Here is a 23,775-nt window from a genome sequence, read left to right on the forward strand (position 1 = left end):
TTACCAAGTGACAACACACATAACCCTGGCAGGACCTCCTGACTCTCAGGTCTTGGTTTTCTTACTTAGAAAATAGAAAGATTGGGGCTGGAGAGAAGGTTCAGCAGTTAGGAGTCTTGGCAGCTCTTCCAGAAGCCTTGAGTTCAATTCCCAGCAACCACCTGGTGACTCACAGCCATCTAAAATGAGATCTGATACCCTCTTCCAGCAAGCAGGTATATATGCAGAGAGAGCACCATATACCTAAAATAAATAAACCTTAAAAAAAAAAAAGAGAAGAAAGAAAAGAAAAGAAAACAGAACGACCAACAGCACTACCACCCCCACTGCCTCCAGGCTCCTCCACGTTTCAAATTTGAAAGCTCAAAACTCAGGGCAGCTTTTCAACATTTCTCTCATGTATACTGGGAGTGATAGAAGTTTCTGGTTTCTGGTTTTGTTTTAAGTTTCTTTTGTTTCAAGTTTGTTTTGTTTTAAGTTCTAACCTAATACACAGTATTTCCCATTTGCGTTTTATTCTCAAATGCATTCGTTTACTTCGTGGAGGTGATATGATCTGGGACTGGCTAGGGACGCAGAGCCTGTATTTCAGCCATTAGATAGAAAACTTCCCAAACTGAAGAACTGAGGAAACTCAGCCAACAACTTCAATTCACAGATGCAAAATCTGACCTGAATCCATGGCTTGAAATCTCTTCAGTTTTTGAAAGAGGAATCTCAGTGCTCTGTCTGCACACAGGAGCAGAAATCTACCAGGGACATGTGCCACACACAGCACATCAGCAGGTGGACATCTAGTCCCCGGGCTCAAATGATTACCACTATAACCAAGAAAACGCAGCCACACTTCAAAGCTCCTCACCTTTGTCATGCATATTTAAAGCTTTCAAGAGGTCTTCCTGGATTGGATATCTGGCTTTGTAACAGAGTCGTTGAACGTTAGAAAACGTGTCATCCCCGGAAAGAGTGGTAAGGTCTATAAATGTAACAGCTTTCAGGAGCCATGCAGCCTAGGTGAGGAGAAACAAGGGAAATCAAAACTAAGGTGAACCTCGAACATAGTCAGAGAGTAGAAAAACGCGGGACAAACACAAGGGTTACGAGCCGAGGTCAATGCTGCTGTAAAGCATTTTCTGATACAGGCTATGAATGGAGCTCAAAAATGATCAACAGAGGCCAGCAAGATAGCTCAGCAGGGAAAGGAGCTTGCTGCCAAGCCTGAGAACCTGAGTTCTATCCCCAGGACCCACAAAGAACCAACTCCAACAACTTGTTCTGCTTCTGCATGTGTGCTGGAGTGGGCACACACACACACACACACACACACACTTTAAATTTTAAATGTTTTTAAGAGAATGGCAATCAAGATGAACATTACCCAAAATGAAACAAAAGAACAGACTTAATCTACTTTTTCTCAGAAACCGCACCACCTCCTGCCATTTCTGACTTCTCCAGCTGATTCATCAGGAACCAGTCACACATGTGGGATCGTGAGATCTACCTTTGTTTGACTCTCTTTCACAGAATCCACAGTGATAAACTATTTTCTGAACTCTCTAAGTTCTTTAGTTTTTTTTTTAATCCAATTTCCTTAAAACAATCCTCATTCTTCCTAACCCACTCTAAAACATTTCCTGTTCTCTTTTCAGTCAGGATGAGCGGATAGGAAGCGTTGCTTGCAAACCTCCATCACAACGGTCAGCTTCTCCTGGGACACAGCACACCTCGCACTTCCTGGCACTAAAGATGCTAACTGGAAGGTAAGCCACCAGACAGCACTTTGGAAATTTTTATGAAAAGCAGTAGTGAGGAAAACTCCTACCTCGGGCCTCAGCAGTAGACATACCAGGTATAGATATTTATGGCTTTAAAATTAAAAAAGAAGACAGTTGAAGAAAGCGTGGTGAAGAAACTGAATAAATGTGTTGAGGAAATGTGCCATTTAATTCGCTCATGAATAAAGATGCCTCAAATTCATTTGCGGTTTGGCCACTCAAGAGTGATAAGATTCTTGTTTGGATAAATGCATTATCTTTCTCCAACCCATCATCATCATATATGAATTATTAAAATAAGCCATGGACAGCTGCAATCCTTTAAGTTTAGATGCATCTTGAGCGAAATTCAATACTGTGGCCTTGAGGGAAGAGGCCTGCACGGTGAGGTGTGGGTGGGGACAGAATGCTCAAGAGGGCTTGTACCTGCCATTCCTCCTTCACGCTTCTGCGAGCCTGGATCTGTTCTGCCCGCCTCAGAACAGCCGCCTGATTCACCTGAACTCTGGTGATCCAGCTAAGGTCTAGAAGGGAAAGAACGACACTTCTAAGTGTTAAGAGTCCCATTACCATCTTTAGTGGAAGAACATAGCCTTCCTTCATGATTATTCTTTTTAAAAACACACACACATCTTGCGAGCGGCAAGACGTAAAGCACCTGCTGCGTAAGCCTGAAGTCCTGAGTTCAGTCCCCGGGATCAACTGCAGGTGGAATGAGAGAGGTGACTCTGCAAAGCTGTCCTTTAACCTGCAAACACGAGCCTGCACACGATACACATGCACAAAATAACAACTGTATTTGTAAAGTCATGCTTCTTTTACACACAATAACAAATACACAGCCTTGTAGTAAAGCTGGTCATCACAAGATATACTTCATGCAAACTCGAGTGTATCTGGAGCGACAAGAAGCCCTATTGATTAATTACACACATAAGCACAGCAGTGGGTGTGCCCTCCTCCCGTGGCACATGTGTCTTCCCTCTGACAGAGAAGACTTATTTGTGAGTGTCCAGTCCAGGCGAGCAAATGATTAATATATACTTAAGTGAATTAGTGAATACTTAAAGACATCTTTGGTCTCTACCCACTTACTGACAAGATTAATACCTGCTAGATGCTGATGATACAGCCCCATCAAAAGAGAATTTTTCAAAATGCACTAGAAATAACAATGGTGTAGCAGACATTCAAAACAGGGAAGGAAAAAAAGCCACTCAAAAGTTGCACAAGACATGGCTGGCACATCTGCTTCAACGTGGCCTGTCTCGTGTTGTCTATATTGATTGACACTGGCTATGTGTAGCTAAATGACCTTAGTGCAAAGTCAGCTACCTTCCCAGAAGATGTAACATCTGGATGCATCTCTGCCACAGAACTTAGATAGGAGTTTGGAAGAGCAGAGATGAAACCACTTCTGCAAATAGTTTCTTGTAATTAATGTGAATCATGGTCTCACCCTTGGGAGTCAGGTGTGTGGTGCCCAGGACTTTCAACTCCACCCATGGATGTCTGGCAGCAAGCAGCCTCACCATGGTATGCTAGACATGCATCTATTTATCTGTTATAGCTGGCCTCATTTCTAGATCCCTGCCCTCCTCCAGGAACCTTATGTTTTTGAAAGTCTTATTTAGACAATGGTGGGCAAAGTGTAATCATTAGGAGATATGTGCCCATCACACAGCTCTCTGACAGGCCTAGAGAACTGCTGACTGTGGGTTGTACTGTGCACCAGTCAGGTGAGCTGTCTCTGTGACCTACCGGAGACAACTAAGGAAAGAGGGCTTCGTTTAGGCCATGGTCAAATGACCCTATGCATTTGGAAATAATATCATCCCAGTGGGATCTTTGTAGCAAAGGAAAAGTGTTCACCTCATGGTCAACCAGGAAACAGAGAAAGCATAACTCTAAAAACGACCCAAGGTTGTTGTGACGGCTTAGAGGGTAAGGGTGTGCTTGCCGCAAACCCTTACCTCAACACAACTCAACTCCTGGAACAAACATGTTCCAGAAAAAGAGAATGAAATCTGAAGATATGTCCTCTGACTTCTATACACAGGTATCTGCACATCAGCAGACACCAACATACACATACACCACAATGAAAGAAAGGAGGGGAAGGGATGGGGCCAGGGCATGATACTAAGCTGCCGGTGACCTGCTCCTCCAGGGAGATCCACCTGCGACCTTTACCACCTGTCATTAATGCCATCCTATGAATTATGCCCCTATCAAGTGAACTCACTCATTCATTAGGTCAAAGTCTTCATGATCTACCTTCCTCGGGAGCTGTATGTACTTCATCAGCCCTGCGGGCATCCCTCGATCCTATCACACTGACAACCACACTGGGCATCACACTAATTAGCAGCACACTCCTAAAGAGTGTGCTGGGACCCCCGAGACAATGAGTGGTCTTCGTCAAAGATGCTTTCTTTCCCATTTACATTGTGGATTCTTACAAGTATCAATAGTAATGGTGCAGAAATTCCAAATTTGACTAAGAATGACTTACACAAATATTCAATATCACTAAAGTAGGAACCAAGTTTACTTTTTTTTTCATTTCTGATTAAATTATTTTGTTAGCTGAAATCATTTAATAAAACAGATTTTCAACATTTTAATCCATCTGTTCTGCTCCTTAAAATATCACTTTGTCTTGCTTCTTTGCTGAGCCAACTCGATAGAAAACAGATGCCTGGGTCAGGCAGGCTGCTGCCCCTTCCCCCTACCCAAAGATAGAGTGGATTTGAGGCAGAGCCCCAGGGAGTAAGACTAAACAGAAATGAGGAGGCACACAGCTTCTTTAAGACTTAAAAAAGAGAGCCTCCACCCAAATGGAGGGGAGGCTTGAACAAACAAATTGATCACTACTATGGGTGATTAAGTTCATGATGTCGCAGGTGGACAGTAAAGCCAAGAGTTGTACAGAATCATAAGATTCGTGGCCAAAAAGCTGAAGCCGGCCAACCTGGGGCTCTTTTCTCCAAGTTCCTCTTCACCCGCAGAGTTCTCTGCTGGTGGGAGATCTCACCATCCCTTGGCTTTCTCACAGACATTTCCCTCTCCTTCCTCGATCTAGCATTAGGCTCCACTGCTCCAAAACAACCAGCAGTTTCCTGATTTGGTGTTGGTTTTATGTTCTCTCTCTGGATCTTGTGTCCTATCTGTTCCTCTGACTTAGAATGTCCTTTCATTCCTTGTACGAACAGTGAACTCCTACCACCTGCTAAGACTCAGGTCAGGGACTGAGAACATAGCTCAGTTGTCAGCTCCTTGACTAGAAGTCCAGAAGCCCATAGAAACTCGCTACAGTGAGAAATACCTGTAATTCTAGCATGTGGAGGATGGAAGTGAATGAGGTCATCCTCAGACAAAATAGCAGATTCAAGCCCAGTGTAGACTACAAGAGACGGGTCTCAGAAAAGAGAGGGATGGTGTGGGAAGTCCTTCTGTATATGGGTTGCTTTTATTGGTCAATAAAGAAGCTGAGGGCTTAACAGAATATAGCCAGGCTGGAAAAGATATACAGAGCGACTAGGCAGAGTCAGGGAGAAGCCATGTACCCCCACCGGAGACAGATGCCAGATGGAACTTTTTTACCTAGTAAGCCACAGCCATGTGGCGATACACAGGTTAATGGAAATGGGTTAATTTAAGACATAAGAGTTAACCAGAAATATGCTTAAGCTATTGGCTGTGCAGTGTTTCAGATAATATAGTTTCTGAGTGATTGATTCAGGAGTCTGGGTGGCTGGTAAATAAGCAAGAAGCCTCCCACAACAGAAGGAAGGGAAGGGGAGGGGAGGTCTCCTTCTTTAGGAACCTTTCTAATGTTTACAAGTTACGTGCTTTTTGTGCCCCATTCCTCTAGGTGACTTTGCCTTCTACTGTCAGGCCCACCCCTCTATTTGAAATAGCACTGACAATGTTAAACTCTGTACCTCCCATAGGTGTTTAAAACCTCAAGCAAAGTATATGACAGTGGGTAGCACTCAAGATGAGGGTTTCTCCAAGTCCAGACACTGGCTCATCTTACCCTCACCAGCTCACAAAGCACTTTGGATCTCAAGGAGAGAAAAATGGTGGAAGTCTAGATGGGATGCTTGGACACATTCTCCTTAAAAAATAACTTCCAACACAATGCACCCCCCACCTGAGAGTAGAGCCCATGAGGCCAGTGCCCACACTGAAGCGACCACTTGCCTCAGGTCCCTGTGAGGCAGCGACTGGAGAATGTAGCAGGAATTACCTGTCCCAGCTTCAGCTTCAGCTGCAAAAAATATCATTAATGGTCATAAAATTACCCAGCCCCATATTTAATCCAGCCACAGAATTTGCCTCTGTGACCTCCCATAGCAGTGAATTATATAAGTGACAATCTCATTTTATTAGCACTTCATTTGCTACTCTTTAATTTCGTCAAATAACCCTTGTTCTCCTATTATGGGGTCTGGGGAAAAAAGGATTGTGTGACCTTTGTTATGTCCTTTATAACTCTTACGATTCCACTCAAGTACCCTTTAGTGTCCCCTCATCAGGAGAAACGCACGACTCTAATACACACACTCTCCCCAGGACCATAGAATCCTCCGCTCCAGAGGCCATGAGGGGATTTTCAAGTTCACGGTTCTTTGGGGAGAACAGACATGAAACCGTAATTGGAAGGCAGCAGTGCCCTCCTCACACTTTCTGATGACAAAAGCTAGACTGTTTTCTTCAGAATGTCACTTTGGTGACATGCAGGCCCCCTGTCGGCTATTAATTTATTCTCAAATATTTGTCTCTCTTTTTCCCCCCATTTTTCTGGTTTGAATCTCAGTGGGCACAGGGGCTTCCTAGTCTCCCTAGCACCTCATTTTAGTTTGTTTGGGTCCTTCGCATAGTTCCTCACCCATGTGGTATGAAATAACAACCCTCTGTGAGGAGAAACATGTTGATTTCGCCTCTGTTCCTCAGGGACCAAAATCATGACACTTCATTAGACACTCTCCAGAAGTGAAGAATTTCAATTCATTTTAAAGGTTCCACCTAAACCTGTTTCTGGTACTGTCTCCAAGAGCCTCGCTTTCCAACGCGCACGTGCGTATTTAACACCCGCTCACGTTCCCGAGTATCCTGCTTAGCTGTGCCCACACAGCTGCCTGTTATTTCGGTATTGTTTGTTTTCAGGTCTAATTTGCATCCTCCCAGGAATCAGCCACACCCTCCCAGCTGTGCAGGTGGACAACGCAGAAAGAGTGCGCCACTAAATGCTTGTACCCTTCTTATCCTGGCGAGTTAGTGCAGTCATCAGCCACTGAAACGGGTGCAGTATGTCATGAGCATGTCTGATCTGTCGACCCTCACCTTGGAAAGGGGTGGGCTGGCTAGAAACAAAGACACGGGGACGCTACTGCTAATTTCAAATGTAACTTCCACAGTAATGAGAAGACATTGCCTTGACCAGTTTCTAGCCCCCAAAAGTATCGAAATCAGCTTTGCTGTGAGCCCCGTCCTTAACTGGGGGCAGGTAAGCTCCATCAGGAGCCTTCTTCTAAGAGTCTCCCATCTATCAGCCTTGAGTGGGGGAGGGGGGTCTGAAGGCAACTGTGAACTTTCTGGGCACTAGACAAATCTACTACTCTGCCTGTTACACTGGTCCTGAGAATCCAGATGTTAAGAACCCACACACCCACAACCAGGCAGCACACACTGCCCAGCCCGGACGGACCTTTCTAACGATACAGCTCCCTCTGCTGTTTGCACCTACCCTCAGGTTCCTACCCAACACTCATTCACCTACAGAGAGCAGTCCAAATCTGTTTGAGGAATAAATTCGTATATCCTCCAAGCAACCACAACTTAGGTGGTCTATACCAAGATAAAGACTGACTTGATCTCCCAATTCTGTCTCTGTGCCAAACGTCTGTCCTCTGCCACCGAGCTGTCATTTCTGGGGTGCCTTGCATCCATACATAAATGGGTTAGAGCCCTTTCGGGATATCATCACAGTAGAAGAGAGTGGGGTCATATCACACAGTAGTTGCAGTCTTGCACCTTGCTCTGCCTGGCAGAATCGTATCTTGAGCTTAAGATTTTCCCTCCCCCCTTTATCGCCTATCCATCCTTAAGATGCTAGCCACTTCCCAGCTGCTGCTGCTCTGTATTAATCAGCTGCCATTTCGGAAAACTGCCTTTCTCCAATTACCAGGTATTACCAGGAGGGTGACCTGGGCATTGAAAGGACCTAGTCTCTTATTCTAGAACTTTCTGGATAGTTCTTGAGCTGGTTTTCAGGCCCAACTTTTCCCAGGATCCTGAAGATTGCTCACTCAGTTGTAGGCAGAGACAGCACATTCGTTTCCTGGCAGCCCAGACCTGAATAATCACACCAAAACTATATTAATACTGTTTGGCCTATTAGCTCAGGCTTCTTATTAACTAACTCTTACATCTTAAACTAACCCATTTCTATTAATCTGTGTATTGCCACGAGGCTGTGTCCTACTGGGTAAGGTTCTGTTCCAGAGTCTTTCTCTGTCATCAGCAGTTACATGGTGTCTTTTTGATTCTGCCTATTCTATCTATATCTATATCAATATCTATATATATATATATATTTGGATTTCCTACCTGGCTTTACTCTGCCTTGTCATAGGCCGAAGCAGCTTTATTCATTATATAGAAGGACATCCCACATCACTAAGTGACCAGCCCCCCACACACACTCCCGTCTGCAGCCACAGTTGTTGGCCCTGGTTATACAGCTAGTGTCACAGCTCCTTAGCAGAATGGGGAACATACCTGAACACCCATAAGCAGATCCTATTGGCTCTACAGTCAGCTCTTCCTAAGTGCCAAGTGCTTTGCTAAATGATGCGAGAAACACAGTAGCATAGCAAGGGTGTGACCAAACACAAGAAAGGGCTGGAGAGATGGTTCAGCCATTAAAGACTAGGCTCCCAACTAAAAATATAGGAAACACAGAAAAGTCACAGACATGAAGAAGGCTGGGAACGCACAATATGGGACATCATGCACGGGCAAACTCAATGCAGTTCGCCCCAGCCGGTGGCAAGGCTTTTACTTGAAAATATATAATGACAACTTACTTCGGTGACTGGAGCAGAAGGGGGGGGGGGGTGCTACGGGCTCACAGCTGAACAGAGACTGCAAGATCAAGCCAGAAAAACAGACACGAGCCATTCAACAGAGGGCCCCACGAGAAGAATGAGGCAGAGATGTAACTCACCTGTTCAACACACGCGAAGCCCTTGGGTTTGATCTGAGTACTGTATAAAGCCAGGCACAATGGTGCAAGCCTGCCACCCCAGCACTCAGAGCATGGAGGTGACAAGGAGGGTCAGGATTCTACGGTCACCCTTGGGTCCTGAGACACACAAAACGTCCTCTCTAAATAATCAACTGGACGACACCAGCACTCAACAGCTGTCTGAACAAGATGTCACAGCAGCTGCTCCGGACACCATCCCAGCCTTCACAGGACAAGCATTCAACACACATACCCTGGCCTAGGCAGAATCATACAAGCAATGAACATGTACGAATCCCCCATGAGCAGGGTCAAGCAGACAGACTGAGTGTGGGAAGTGTAAGCATGAAGCATGAGTGAGCACCGCCGACCAAAGGCCATGCTCTGACCATCCATCTACTCTGCAAGCCAGTAAGGAGTTACTCCGGGCCTTTTAATATCCAACACACGCGTGCACCCCTACCAGCAGCCTCAAAAAGTGTGCTTAATGAAAAATGTAATTGTACATTTCCATTGCTCAGGAAGACTGAGTATCTGTAATCTGCACATTCTGCAAGCATGTACCTCAAAAAACAAAGGGCTAACACTGACTACAGAAAGACTTAACCTGTTGAAAAGCAAGGCAGCTACTTCAAAACTTGCCTGTTATGTCAAGATGGAGTCTAAAGAACTGAACCCATCTGCACAAGATTAATAACTACATAAAACTCTGAAGTACGGCCTTCACCTAGATAAATGATCCATTTAAAATATGCTCATTTTCACATGTGACTATTCCAGTGACCATGTAAAAGGCAGTAGTAACAGAATTACTAAACCATGTTTGTATTTCCAAACATGGAGGATTTGTCGCTACTGTGGCTTTGTCTTGGTACGGCAGATTAGTTATAAGGCAAGCACTCTACCCCTGAGCTACACCCCTAGCCTAACTATGGAATCTTCCCACAAATGTGCTCTAGGGAAATTACTGACTGGAGCTTTCCAAGTTCCTAAATATGGTGAGTGGCCAGGTCAAGTTCGTGGTACAATCCTTTAATCCCAGGACTCGAGAAGCAGGGGCAAAGAGATCTCTGTGAGCTCAGGTTCTACACAGCAAGTTCCAGGCTGGTCAGGGCTATAGAGAGAAACTCTGGAGAGAGAGCAAGGAAGAGAGACAGAGACAGAGAGGGAATCATTATACCACAGTGAAATTCACGTGGCTGAAAATTCAGTTCTGGCATCCTGCTGGGTACAGAGTCAACCCTCAGTCCTCTGGAAAGATCTGGTGGCTGTTCTAGGAGCACGGAGCTGCAGGGAAAGCCTCTTTCACACGGAAGACTCCACAATGAGACTGGATGATGTTTATCTTAAAGTGTAGCCGTGACACGCCCCCCAGTGCTAGCAGTCAAAAGGTACCATGCATGAAGCTGCTATCTCGATAATGCTGTCCTGCAAGATAAGATACATGCTGTAACAAACCTACATACATTAATCCTGTGAAAATACCGTAACTCCTGTTTAAAGGTCCCCAAGTGGAGTTGGCAATAGCAATGGCCTACTTAGGCAAGGGTGACCCCTAGAAATTACTCAGCACACTGGTGGAAATTACTGATCAAAGACATCTGCACTTATTCTTCATGAGACGTGTGACCAGCATCTAGTACTCAAGGCCCTGCTCTGACCACACTGTGCCCCAAGCAAATCTCACTTCAGGAAACCGCCATGATCCTTCACCATGAATTTATAGCAATTAATAACCTCTCCTAGGAGCAACCACTTTTAAGTTGAAGATCCATGGAAGTATCTTCTATAGGACTATGAATAAGATCTTATGAGGGTGTTATCTTAGATTTCCTAACAGCTGTAACTTCATATTAACCCTGATACCTCACATTCCCAGCAAAGAGCTATTAACTGATCAATTGAGAATCACTGGTACTTTTTAATTAAAATTCATATTCAAAATTTGCATTTTAAATTCATATCTGTTTAGGTATCTCTCCAAAGTTGCTGTTTACAAATAGCCATGTCCTATTTAGCCTTAACTGTCAACTTCTCACAGCCTGCTCACCTAAGAAGGGAATCTCAACGAAGGGACTACCCAGATCAGAACGGCCTGTGGGCAAGTCGATGGGGAAAGGCCTTGATTATTAATTGATGGAGGAGGGTCCAGTCTACTGTGGGTGGTGATGTGATATTCTTTAGCTAAGGGTCCTGGGCTACAAAAGAAAGCTAGCGGAGCACGGGCCTGTGTGGGACAGCATCCTCTATGGCTTCTGCTTCAAGTCCCTGCTTGAGTTCCTGCCCCGCTCTCCTCCATGACCGACTATAATCTAGTTCCTACCCCGCTCTCCTCCATGACGGACTATAATCTAGTTCCTGCCCCGCTCTCCTCCATGACGGACTATAATCTAGTTCCTGCCCCGCTCTCCTCCATGACGGACTATAATCTAGTTCCTGCCCCACTCTCCTCCATGACGGACTATAATCTAGTTCCTACCCCGCTCTCCTCCATGACGGACTATAATCTAGTTCCTGCCCCGCTCTCCTCCATGACCGACTATAATCTAGTTCCTGCCCCGCTCTCCTCCATGACGATCTATAATATAGTTCCTGTCCCGCTCTCCTCCATGACGGACTATAATCTAGTTCCTACCCCGCTCTCCTCCATGGCGGACTATAATCTGTAATGTGAGATGACCCTTTTCCTCCCCAAAGCTGCTTCTAGAGTGTTTATCACGGCCACAGAAAGGAAGTAAGAACCCATGTATTATCTAATCCCTGGCTATTTATCTTAAAAGGTGGCAGTATGGCACCAATGAATCTAACTGAATAAACACACTATAATGTGATAACTGGCTAATTTTCAAAGACTCTCAAACTTGGAATTTGAATCTAGAATGTTCCCCACAAGCCTATGTTCTGGTGCTCTGTCTAATTTACAGAGCTATTTTGGAAGGAGGTAGAGCCGGGCTGTCTGAAAAGAGTTGACAGGGGGCAGGCCATGTTGCTTCCGGCTCTAACTCACAAGCATGCAGCCACAGAGGACACTTTGTCATATCCTCTACACTGTACGGTAAACTTTAATGACCAGCCAAGATGTTTATTATGTGGTTTCTTCCAGGTATCTTGACCATAGAAATGTAAAAGGCACACAGTTGCTGATCAAAAACAAACAAACAAACAAACAAACAAACAAAACACTGAGGTGGATAAGATCCTAGAAGGTGGGGCCCCACAATATCCACCACTAGTCATATTTCCACATGAAGGAAGCAAACCCATTTGAAGGTATTACATACACGTCTAATTTGAACTCCCACCGCATCCCAGCATTCTATGGGGCTTCTCCCTCCCAAGCTCATGTCTGTTTCTATCAGCATGCATCCTTGTCCACAGCTCCCTACTCTGACCCTGCCAGTCAGAGCACTACGCATTTGGATGAAGGAAGGAGTTCCTTGCTCACATATTGGGCAGCTTGTACCTGTCCATCCTGCCTATAGTGCCCACAGCTACCTACAACCGAGCTTTCATTCATCACAGCTTAGAGCCTCAAAGAACATAGGCAGAAGAATCAGGATCTTAGGCCATAGGATTTCAAAACCCAAACTCTGGGAACAAGACTCAGGCTTAGATTCCCAGCACTTACATAAGAAGCTGAGTCTGGCAGCATGAGCCAGTAAGCCTAGCACTGGGGAGGAGGAGTCAGGAGAAAGCCTATGGGTTGCAGGCTGAGGAGAGGTTCTGTCTCAAGACACACGTGGAGCAGGATCTAGCAAGAGACCCATGTCAACCTCCGGCATCCTTCTAAATACATCAAAGCACAGACAAGTATACGCACACCACACACAGACAAACACACACACACACACACACACCAATTTCCTTTCAAAACAGGGTCTGGGGCTACACTTAATTAACTGAGCCAACACCCAAAAGTATATATTTTACTCACAGAAAAGTTTAAACAGAGCAGTCTACAAACACATGAACAAGTAAGTTCTCAAACTGGGGTACGAGATTGTCTTTTAAGCCAAACTCAGCAACATTCTGAAAGACAAGAAGGAACTGTGCAGCCACTGAACATGTGACACACATTTATGTCATCCACTATCCTGTGACTTACAAGAAATAACTGAATGCTGTCTAGATATCAACTTACCAGTCTCATGCTCTACAGGAATGCCTTGATCTATGTTTAACTAAACACACATGCACAGACACACACACACACACACACACGCACACATGTACACACACACATAAATGCATACACACACATACACATGCACCTGCATGCACACACACATATGCATACACACATACATGTGAACATACATACAAACATACACACACCCAAAGCACACTCCCAGGTAGGAGCTTAGATTGTAGGTTTACCCCTCCAACACAGAGGCAGCTAACCTGAGCTAAAGTCCTGACTGCAAGCGCACAGGGCTTGAGGGGAATAATATTTCCCCAAACAAACCAAGCAGCCCCTGCTGCGTTGCCGAGCACAGTGACTGCCAGGGCTGCCTGGGAGTGTCTGTTCTTGGACTGGATTAGAGTGGGAATCGCCACCTGCTGGGGGCTGATTCAAAACACTGTATCCTGAAGTACCTGATCTTCCATCAGCTCTCCTTAGGAGGAAGTTCTTTGTGGCATAAGGTTTTGACAAGGTGGGCTGGTTCCCTGAGCTTTCAGATGCTCTGTGACAATCACCAGAAACCTTAAAGCACTGTCCCTCCAAAAGAAGTCATTAGACATGGCCGCTCAGAAGTCCCCTTGCGCTATTGTCACAGTAACTGAAAGAATGCCGGCTCCCGGCTGCCAGCCCCACTGACCCAGTGAACCCCAAGGGGGGGGATGTCATGTGACCAGCTGGGTTCTGTTCCACACTCACAGAGAAACCTGCTCTGGTCTGCAAGGCAGGGTTTAACAGGCACAGAGACAGAAAGCTGAAGGGGGAGAGTCCTTAACATCGCCCGTGCAAAGAAGAGCAGCCAGTCAGAACGTAAGCTCCAGAGAGAGCAGGCAGGGTCCCCCACACCACGCACCCCCTTCAGTTAAATATGCTAAGCTGTGCCACTCAGTTGTCATTTCTTTCTTAACAGCCTTTCCTGGTTTCTTCACGCAGAAGTAGCTCTTTAGACCGCCAGTCTTTCACACTTTGGCGGGAACTGAGCATTCGATTACCCTCCCACCCGGTTACTGAGGGATGGAATATAGGGTGATAAAACGCTGGTGCACCCAAAAAACAAAACTCCCCCTCCGTCCCGCACCCAGAGCCATCCTTAACATCAGCTGACTGAAGTTCTTCTCGGCTAACAATTCAAACCACACATCTTCATTTGTGTAACCATACAAGGTCCCCCATATTACCCAAGAACTAAATATAAAAATAGTTGAATTTTAAAGTGATTTTCTCTTTCTTAGCTTTGAAACTCTTTATAAGGGCCAAGGACGTAGCTCAGTAGGTAGAATCCCTGCCTCACGTACAGGAAGCCCTGGGTTCCAGCCCCAGAAAAAAAAAAAAGACGGAAGGAAAGTTAATACAAGTGGGGGTTTTAAGTTTAGCTTCCAAGGCCAGTGACAGCTCCACTAGCAGAGCTGGCGAGGTCCCGATGTGTCAAACAGTGACAGCCAAGTCCCAAAGTCAAAGCAAAGGCCATGACGGCCTGAAGAGTACAGAGCTCGTGTGACAGTGGTGCACAGTGCGGGGAGCAGGAATGGGACCCAGTGACCGATAAAAACGAGGATGACGGCTGGGCTGGATACATCACCAGCCAGGAGGCTGCGGTGGACGATGGGGCTGTAGCTCAGCTGGTAGGATGCTTGCCTGGCATGCAGGAAGCCTGGGTCTGACATCAGCACCACAAAACTGGGCATGCACTGCACATAGGAATTCCAGCACTCAGGAGGCAAAGAGGGGATCTGAACTTGAAGGTCTCTCAGCTATGCACAGAGCTTGAGGTCCATCTGGGATACACGGGACTCTGCGCACACACACAAAGTTGTGCCATGGAAGGCAGTGCCCTATGTGATGGGAGAGATAGAGAGGCCGAGCAAACCCAGAGTGTACCCTCTGGAAGGTAAACGTCGCTACCACATACACACACTGGGGACCACGGAGAGTCCAGGAGACCAGCGGAGGCCAAGAGAGCCTACTGGAGACAGTGACTGGAGATCATGAGGTCTGATATTTCAGAGGAAAACAAAGACACAGGCATCACTCATCAAGCTGGGGGTGACCTAAGTTAATCTTCTAGGGTAGAACTACAGATTGAGGACACTGAAAACCAGAGACTCAACTACAAGTTCAAGGTCACACAGTGTCTGCCAACACTACAAGGGAAACTCTAGTCACTGGATTCCCAAACTGAAGTTATTTCTAAGAAGTCATAAAAATAAGCCCTGCAGTGGAGCTGGAGAGGTGGTTCTGCAGTTAAGAGTGTGTCCTGCTGTTCTAGAGCACCAGAGATTGAGCCCTAGCACCCGTGTCGGAAGGCTCACAACTACCTGTATCTCCAGCTCTGGGGATCCAATGACTCTGGTGTCTGTGGGCACCTGCACACGTTCTCACAAACCACCACACACACACACACACACATACAAACACACACACACACTTTAAAGAAATAAAGATTATATGCCTAATATGAAATGAAAGTATATTATAAAGGAACCATATTTTTAAAAAAACCTGAAAAGTAAATGTAACTGTTCTATTTGAATAAAAACAAACTGAGCATAGTGGTACATGTCTCTAATCCCAGTACTTGGTAGGCAGATCTGTGAGTCCGAGGCCAGCATGGTCTACAGAGTGAGTTCCAGGACAGTCAAGGCTACCCAGAGAAACCCTGTCTCAAAAAAACCAGGAAACAAAAAAAGAACAAAAAAGCAAGGAGTTCAATGCGATGGAGCTTTTCCTGGAGTGGACGAAAGTTCCGGACCCACCAGAGTGCCACTACCATGTCTGTAGCTGTCAAAGACTAGCAGAAAGGGGAGGACTTAATGGCAGCAGACGTTAAAACTACAACCAATGCTCTGTCAGGCAGAGCGATATACACAAAATAAAGGCTCTGTGCTCAGATGGCTAGGTCGGTCAGCAAAGCGCAGTCCAGACTCTCAGCATCCACATAAAAGACAACAGTGCTGTCGTGCACCTGCAATTGAGGAGTCCTACTCAAGGTGAAGGCCGGAGGCTTCCTGGACCTCACTGCCCAGCTCGTCTAGGCAAAATGGTGAGACCCAGGTCCAGTGAGAGACCCTGTCTCAAAATATAAGGTAGAGAGCAACTAAGGAAGACACCGAACACTGACATTTATAGAGAGAAGGGTGATGCAGTTCTATGTCACTGAAACCTAGGCTTGAAAACCAGGAGACTTGCGCCAGCCAGACAAGGAAGGGGAAGTCTATAGGGAGCCTTAAGGACAACCACGGCTGTGTGACCAGCCTGAAGAGAATACATGGCTCCTGACAGATTCCCGAAGTTGGTTTTTGTCTTATTTGAAGAGGATTTTTAGAGTAGTTTTAGGTTTTCAAAAACAGAGCAGAAGTCACAAAGATGCCCATGTCCGCACAAGCATAACGTCCTCCATTATCAACATCCGCCACCACAGAAGCATGTTCGTACACTGAGACTGCTCAGACCCAAAATAATCACACAGAAACTATATTAATTACAACACAGCTTGACCAATAACTTAGGCTTCTTATTAAGTAACTCTTACATCTTAAATTAACCTATAATTCTTGTCTGTGTTAGCCACATGGTTTGGTACCATTTTATCAGTGAGGCATTCTCATCTAGCCTCTTCTGTATCTGGGTGACGACTGCAGACTGAGCCTTTCCTCTTCCCGGAATTCTCCTAGTCTGGTCACCCCGCCTATACTTCCTGCCTGGCCACTGGCCAATCAGCATTTTATTAAACCAGTACAAGTGACAAATCTTTACAGGATACAAGACCACTGTTCCATAGTATACCTCAAACCAAGTGCCCTGCCTGGTCTTACAAATTAAGAAAGGACAAACCAGGTACAGAAGGCCCTGTTCGAGGTTAAGGCCACCTCTGTCCTTCACAGAGAAACTTCAGTCTATCCAGGAAAACACATGCAGCCAACAGAGATTCTCTGATGAACATAAAGGGTGCCTGGTTTCAGGCTGGCCTGCTGTGGAAAGGGAACAGTAATGAGGGCTAAAGGACACAAGAGAGGTGACTTGGTATGAGGACACCCAGATACGCAAATGGCACCACGAGACCCATCCTTTCCTACACTAATAAATTACTCAACCGATGAAAGGATGTTTTAAGAGCAGATAAACGGGACACAGGGAGTTCCCACAGGTGCGAGGCCCTTTTATGGACAAGACTAATTCTCATACTTCCAGTCACCTTTGGTCCAGAGGATTGATCCAAAGTGCCAGAAGTCCAGAAGCCTTCCAGTTGTTGCCATTTGCAGCAAGGCACACAGGGGACACAATGCCATTCTCTGACTGGCATTGACAGCATCGTACACACTACTGGCCACTTAAGTTGCCACAGAATTGTCTGTTACCAGATCATTGCTTCAGTCCTGGGCACTGCTTGTGTTCAAGTAATTGGTTTTCTACTGTTTAAAAATATCTCCCGCGTCAGGTGTAGTGGCGCTGGCCTGTAATCTCAGCAGCCAGGAGGCTGAGGCAGGAAGGGTGTAAACTCCAGGTTAGCCTGGGCTATTCAAACCATTTCAAACATTCATAACAAAATATAGAAAGCCCTGCTAAACTGCAGGCATCTCATCTTTTCCAATGAGGTGTGTGTGCTTGTCTTTGTGTGTGTGTTGGGGGGGAGGGACATGTGTACAGTGGCTCAGTGTGGAGGTCGAAGAACAGTTGGCTCTCTCCTGCCTTGAAGCAGGTGCTTGTTTCTGCCACGCTAAATTCTTAAGGACAGCCCTTAGGTTTCTGGGTAATTGCCCTGTCTCCATCTGCCATCACACAGTAGGAGCACTGGGGTTACAGACACATGCCTGCAGGGTTTTCAGGCAGGTTCCCAGGACTGCACGCAAGTCTTGAGGCTTGTGTCCTGGCTTTTCTTCACTGAGCCACTTCCCGGCTCACTCTAGATACCTGAACGAACTGCGCGCCCTCACTCTGCTACTCTGGACTGCGAGGACATAAGTAGGTCCCCTAGGTATTCTACCCGAAAGCTCATCGGAATCAGGATTCTAATCAGATTTTCAGTATTTTCCCCTTCCTTTAAAGACCACGACTTGGCATCATTAACTAGAGTCCAAAACAACCCTGGCACTATCCAAGCAGAGTCATTTTAGAGAGCAATTACCAGCAGCTACTTCTCTGCCTGCCATTTCTGTGAAGGCAAGCCAGAGACACAAAGAGCAAGGAGTTGGGATGTGAGCGTCTCAGCATTTTAAAAACTATGTACGGCTGCTGGCGTGGAGATTAAACATTTATCCTCCTCTGGCGGCCACTTTGGTTTCCAGGGAACTGACGGTTTCAGTGAGGCGGGCGGAGGAGAGGTACACCCACAGACGCTCACAGCACACAACAAAGTCTACTGAAATGTTTCAAAGTGCCTTTTCATGCCTTTAATTCAAAGATGAACACATTTCAAGGTGACCCAATCCTCAAGCGACAGACAGTGTTTTAAAAGGGCCAGAACTCTCCACTTAAACCATTTCTAGTGACATGTTTCAATCGCGTCCTCAAGGGCTCCGTCTGCTGCCTCATTTAGTAGTCTTTCTTTCCAGGCAGAGGCAGCCCACTTTCAATGAGGGCTTGAAGTTTGTCTTTCCTCCTAATAATTAAAATCCACAGGGCTTAGATACGTTTATAAAAAATGTGTTTCAGCATAGCAGGTACCACAGAGGACTTTTAATTATTTAATTACACAACAAACTTCAATTATTATTTTATAGTTTTCTATTTATCAAAACAGTACCGGAATAATAAAAGACAGTCTCAATGTGTGTGTTTACAAATAAATGGAACATAGTTTAAAAGCAAAATCAAAGTGTTTGTTAAAGGACACCGCACTAAAAATTTAGAAATGGACAATCACCATCCTGACTGTGTGACCCATATACAGAATTAGAGCATTTCTGTCTTCTTCAAAATATTAGCTAGATGCACTCTAACAGAATAAGATACACAAGAAATCTGAACATTTGGGTTCATGTGTTTGAAGAAGACTCTTAGACTGCTGTCTCTCCATTCCTATGCACAAATCATCCCCAGAGAAACAGCCTCGCGGAGAAAGCCCAGGCTGCTGTAATTCATCCCTTCCTGTCCTCCTGAGGTTCTGAAGTTTCTTTGGCAAGTCTCGGCCAGTCAAAATGTCCAGAAATGAGCTCAAGCTGGACTATAGAAGGATGTCCGATGTCCGGCAGTTAGGTAAAAGCCAGCATTCCTCAGGAACTTATTAAATAGGTCTTCGGTCCTCCAAAAGGAGCCATTTCCCATACCTCTGGCAGAAGGGACATACAGCTCACAGAATATCAAAGCCATGCTGGCCTCCAGGCTCCCTCAACATCACAAGAACCTGTTAGCTAGCACCTTGACCTTCTCACCTCCTCCTCTACCCTAACCCCCTCCAGGTCACTGGCCTCCCTGCCAGGGTTACTCCTCCGTCCTACAACCCAGCTCCTGCACTATTCTCTCTCGTGTGCTCCACTCTCTCCTTTGCTCTTCCCATCCCTGGCTCTCGCCTGTACTCTATCTCTTGCTATCTCAGCATCTCCACCACTCCCTACTGTTTCCCAGCCCTGGCCATGTCCAGTCTGCTTTCTCTTCTCTCTGCTCTAGGCTCTTCCGGATGCCTCTGGGTATCCTCTCTCCCTTATTCACAATAAAAACCTTCCGCCTAATAGGAGAGCTGTCAAACTGGCAGTTTCTTTACTGCGGCCCCCTTGAATACTATTTTGTCGGTAGCAGTTTTGTTTAGTTTAGTTTTGAGACAGAGTCTCATGAATCCCAGGCTGGCCTCTAAATTGTTAATCTTCTAGACCCCACCTCCTAGAACTGGGATCATGTCGCAGTGATGGAACTAAGCCTAGGGCTTCAGACACGCCAGGCAAACAACGAGTGACCTGCCTGCTCTGAGAGATCAGGGAGCAGGCCAGGTTGCCCCTGGGATCCATTCCCTGGGGCAAGATGTTCACAAGCCATAGAACACCAGCATTCTGCACAGGACTCTCCAAACATCTGTGCCTCCAGATACAGATTTTAAAGTGCACTTTGGCTCTTTTCTCCACTTTTTCTTAGACAACTGCCCTAAACCACCAGGGTACAAACAAGAAAGAAGGCACACAAGACAGATATTTGAACCACCACATTTGGGACAGGGCACAAGTCCAGAGAGGAGCATGGGAGCCCACACAGGTAAGGAAAACACCATGCACACAGCAGACCAGAGTCCAGACACAGGAAGGAAGAAATGAGCTCCCTAGGCCCCTAATTCTTACACAGGCGCCTATAAAAACAAAAGGAAGACAAAGATACACAGGAACCAGACTGTTCCGTTTCCGTGATTCATTTCATCGCCAGGTTAAAGCCTATAATCCTAGCAATTGGGAGGTAGAGGCAGGAGGATTGGGAGTTCAAGGTCACACTGAACCATTAAGAGTTCTGGGCCAAACTGGACCATCTCATGGACTGGAGGGATGGCTCTGCAGTTAAGGGCATGGGCCTGAATTTAGTTCCCAGAACCCACATGTCAGTTCACAACTGTGTGCAACACAAGTCCCAGGAGATCCAAGCACCCATGTGGTACACAAACATAAATGTAGATAAAACTCCCTCATTTATAAATAAAATTAAAATACAATAGATCTTAAAAATAAAAAAATACCATCTCAAACCTCCCCCCCCAAAAAAAATCCCAAAAATACAAAAAAAAAAGATAAACAGAAGATAAGTGGATATCACATTTACAGTCTTTGTTGTTGTTTTCAGATTTTGTATTCCACTGGTGGGGTTTAAGAACATTGGCTGCTCTTGCGAAGGACCCGAGTTCAGGCCCAGGACCCACATGTTGGCTCACTACATGGGGGCTTAAGAGGACATTTCCTATGGCAGCCATTTCTGTCTACCCTGTTACTCTTCAACAAATGAGAGGTTTTTTTTTATGACTTTTTAAGAAAAGATCTTCTTATATAGTCCAGGCTGGCCTGGCACACTTCCAATGCTGAGGTTACAGGTGTGTGTCATGGCGCCCAGTCTGAACTTTCAAACTACGAAAGTAAATATGAGCCCGGCATGGTGACGCATGCCTTTAATCCCAGCACTCAGGAGGCAGAGGCAGAAGGATCTTGGTGAGTTTGAGGTCAGCCGGATATCCAGAGCCAGTCCCAGGACAGTCAAAGCTACACACAGAAACCCTGTCTCAAAAACAAAGCAGTGAAAATGGTTTAACTCCATCTCCTGAAAGGAAAACGTGAAGCTTTTAAGTAAATGTTTGGGGGGAATTATGTTATCCCCTCCACATGTGCACAGACACAGACACACCCCACCTTCATCCCTTACCCTCATCTTGAAGGATCTTCCAACCCAGGGTATGCTCAGTTTGTTCAGCCATTGCTAAAGTTTACATTTCAGGGATAGAATTAAAGTGGAAGCCATCATCTGATGGAAGGCAGAGACTGAAATGAAACAGGAACTAGCTGCCAAGCACCCTTACCACTTTCCAATCAGGAAAAACTGTAAACACTTCAAGTCTAGACTGTTCAAACAACGCCCTTTTAAAGGGAAAAAAGTAGCCATGTGTACCACTGACAGCCACTTTCTCAAAGTCAGCCCCTACAAGCAGAACTTCCCATACTCATTTAATATTGTTATATACGCAACACTAAGTACAGAGAAATCGACCAGAGGCTACGGTAGCCTCGCAATACCCAAACTACCTTCAGACAGCAGTAGCTTCCTAAGAAGTTTTACAAATGAAGACGCTTCAGCACAAAGTGAGTAGTTTACTCAAAACCGCACGACTAAGAGGATCCAGGATGTAAAACTGTTATACAAAGTTAGATCAATTCGCGTTTGGCTCGGTTACCTCTTTGCTACGTTTGAATAACAGATTTGTAAGTTTTCTTTCCTAGCAATATCTGAACTACTATCAGGAAGATGAAACGCGGTTTTAAAAGGGACATTTTGAAAGCCATCTAAAATCAGTTTAAGCAGGTTATGACAACTCTCTCACCAGCGCAGCTAACTTTGGGTATGGCTACGTGGATCGGGCAGTATATGATATAAGAACAAGTCAGGATTTTCTCTGGGTTTTGTTCTCTTTGCGACCACCCAGCTAGAAAGTGGAAAGGTCTAACCTTCCTAGCTTCTGCTTAAAGGGTAAGATTGCAAAGTGCCAGGCAGCAGGAACGTCCTCTGCCTTAATTCAGGTCTCTGCCCGCCAGGGACCGCCCTAGGCGCCCCCGCTCCTCCCCGAGCACGCGGCCGGGCGAAGTGGGGAGCGCCTCCCGCCGGCCCTTACCGAGTTCTGAGCCCCGACAGTGCGTGGCCATCGTGAAAACCGCCAACAACCAACTCGGGCTAAGGCCGCCTTCCGCACCGGCCTACCTTCTTCCTGCCAAGTCCCCGCCCCGAGCCCCGCCCCGCCATAGCCACGCCCCTCCGGCCCAGCGGGCCACCACCTTTTTCACTGGCGGCTCCAGGTCGTGGCGCCCAGCCAGGACTTCACACCCATTGCCCTTGCCCTCCAGGCCAGGCGCGTGACCTGAGCACTCTTCCGCTCCCGGAAGTCTCCTCGGACCATTTTTAAATGGTTACATTGCCAATTGAGCTAAACAGAATGAGTCCTAGGTACGTTCACAGCTACCCATCCCATCCAAGAGGCTGTTCTAGAGTGGGCAGAGCTCTGCAACAAGAGATGGGCCTGAACGTAGCCCTCAGATGGCTGCCAAGGCACGGTCTAGGCCCTAGCGCACACGGTGATTTCTAGTCTAGATTCAATGAAAGAACAGCTAGAATATGAGCCTGGGAAGACCTGGTCTCTCCTGTTTCTGAGAGAGGAGTCTGTAAGCATGGCTGCCTTTGTTGAACCAGCGAGCCAGAAACTTTCATGATGATGCTCCAGCTCCATACTGCACAATGCTGGGAATGTAGGGGTAGGCGATCACATTCGACGAAAGACTTGGTCTCTTTCACTTAAAAAAAAACGGGGGGGGGGCACTTCATTTTTGTGTGTGTACGGACGCACGTTTATCTGTGCAGGTACCTGCAGAGCCAAGACAGAATTCTCTGGCGCAGGAGTTAAAAGCAGTCATAAGCTGGGAGCCAAACTAGTCTTATGAAAGAGCAAGCACTCTAACTGCTCATCTCTCCAGCCCTGAAGGGTTGTTTTTGTTTTTTTAATTTTCTTAAAGTTAGTTATGTGAATAATTGAATATGTGACCTAGGACACATTGTGGCCTTTGTGAACTTCATTTTCCTTACCCGACAATTTCTTGGCTCTCTAAAATTGAAATCTTGTGATGCTGACGTTTTTCTCCAGCCTGGCTGCTACTCATCTAATCTGCATTCACACATGGATTCATCTCTGCTCAGTTAAAAACGTTTCAGCTATGCGTTTGTCTAGCACAAATCAAATGTTCTAGGTGTTTCCAGATATACAAAAGCATTTTCATCTCTGGAAAATCCTGCCAGAAATGTATACTAAGAAGAGCAAAATTTAAGAACGGAGCGGCAATTAGGTAGTGGGGGCTCTAATGAACTAAACCCATCCAAATTTCAACTTAATGACTAGGTTT

The 23,775-nt window shown here is 45.9% G+C and overlaps 1 protein-coding gene across 4 annotated transcripts in view; it reads right to left on the reverse strand.

Annotated features, from left to right (window-relative positions):
• Positions 1-22,605, reverse strand: part of Dera (deoxyribose-phosphate aldolase) — an 85,905-nt gene extending 63,300 nt beyond the window's left edge. The window contains exons 1-3 of one of the 4 annotated variants that reach the window (XM_048432475.3): positions 22,500-22,605; positions 2,205-2,302; positions 863-1,010 (exon numbers count right to left, since the gene is read on the reverse strand). In XM_048432475.3, coding sequence (XP_048288432.1) covers positions 863-1,010; positions 2,205-2,302; positions 22,500-22,530 — 277 coding nt within the window. In that variant the 5' untranslated portion in view covers positions 22,531-22,605. Of the gene's footprint in view, positions 1-862; positions 1,011-2,204; positions 2,303-21,538; positions 21,662-22,499 lie in introns of those variants that run through there. The other 3 variants (XM_085687277.2, XM_085687276.2, XM_048432474.3) reach the window with 3 other exon arrangements.
• Positions 22,606-23,775: the final 1,170 nt, after the last annotated feature.

This window comes from Myodes glareolus, chromosome 3 (assembly GCF_982192425.1).
Source record: "Myodes glareolus chromosome 3, mMyoGla1.1, whole genome shotgun sequence".
Classification (NCBI taxonomy): Eukaryota; Metazoa; Chordata; class Mammalia; order Rodentia; family Cricetidae; genus Myodes; species Myodes glareolus.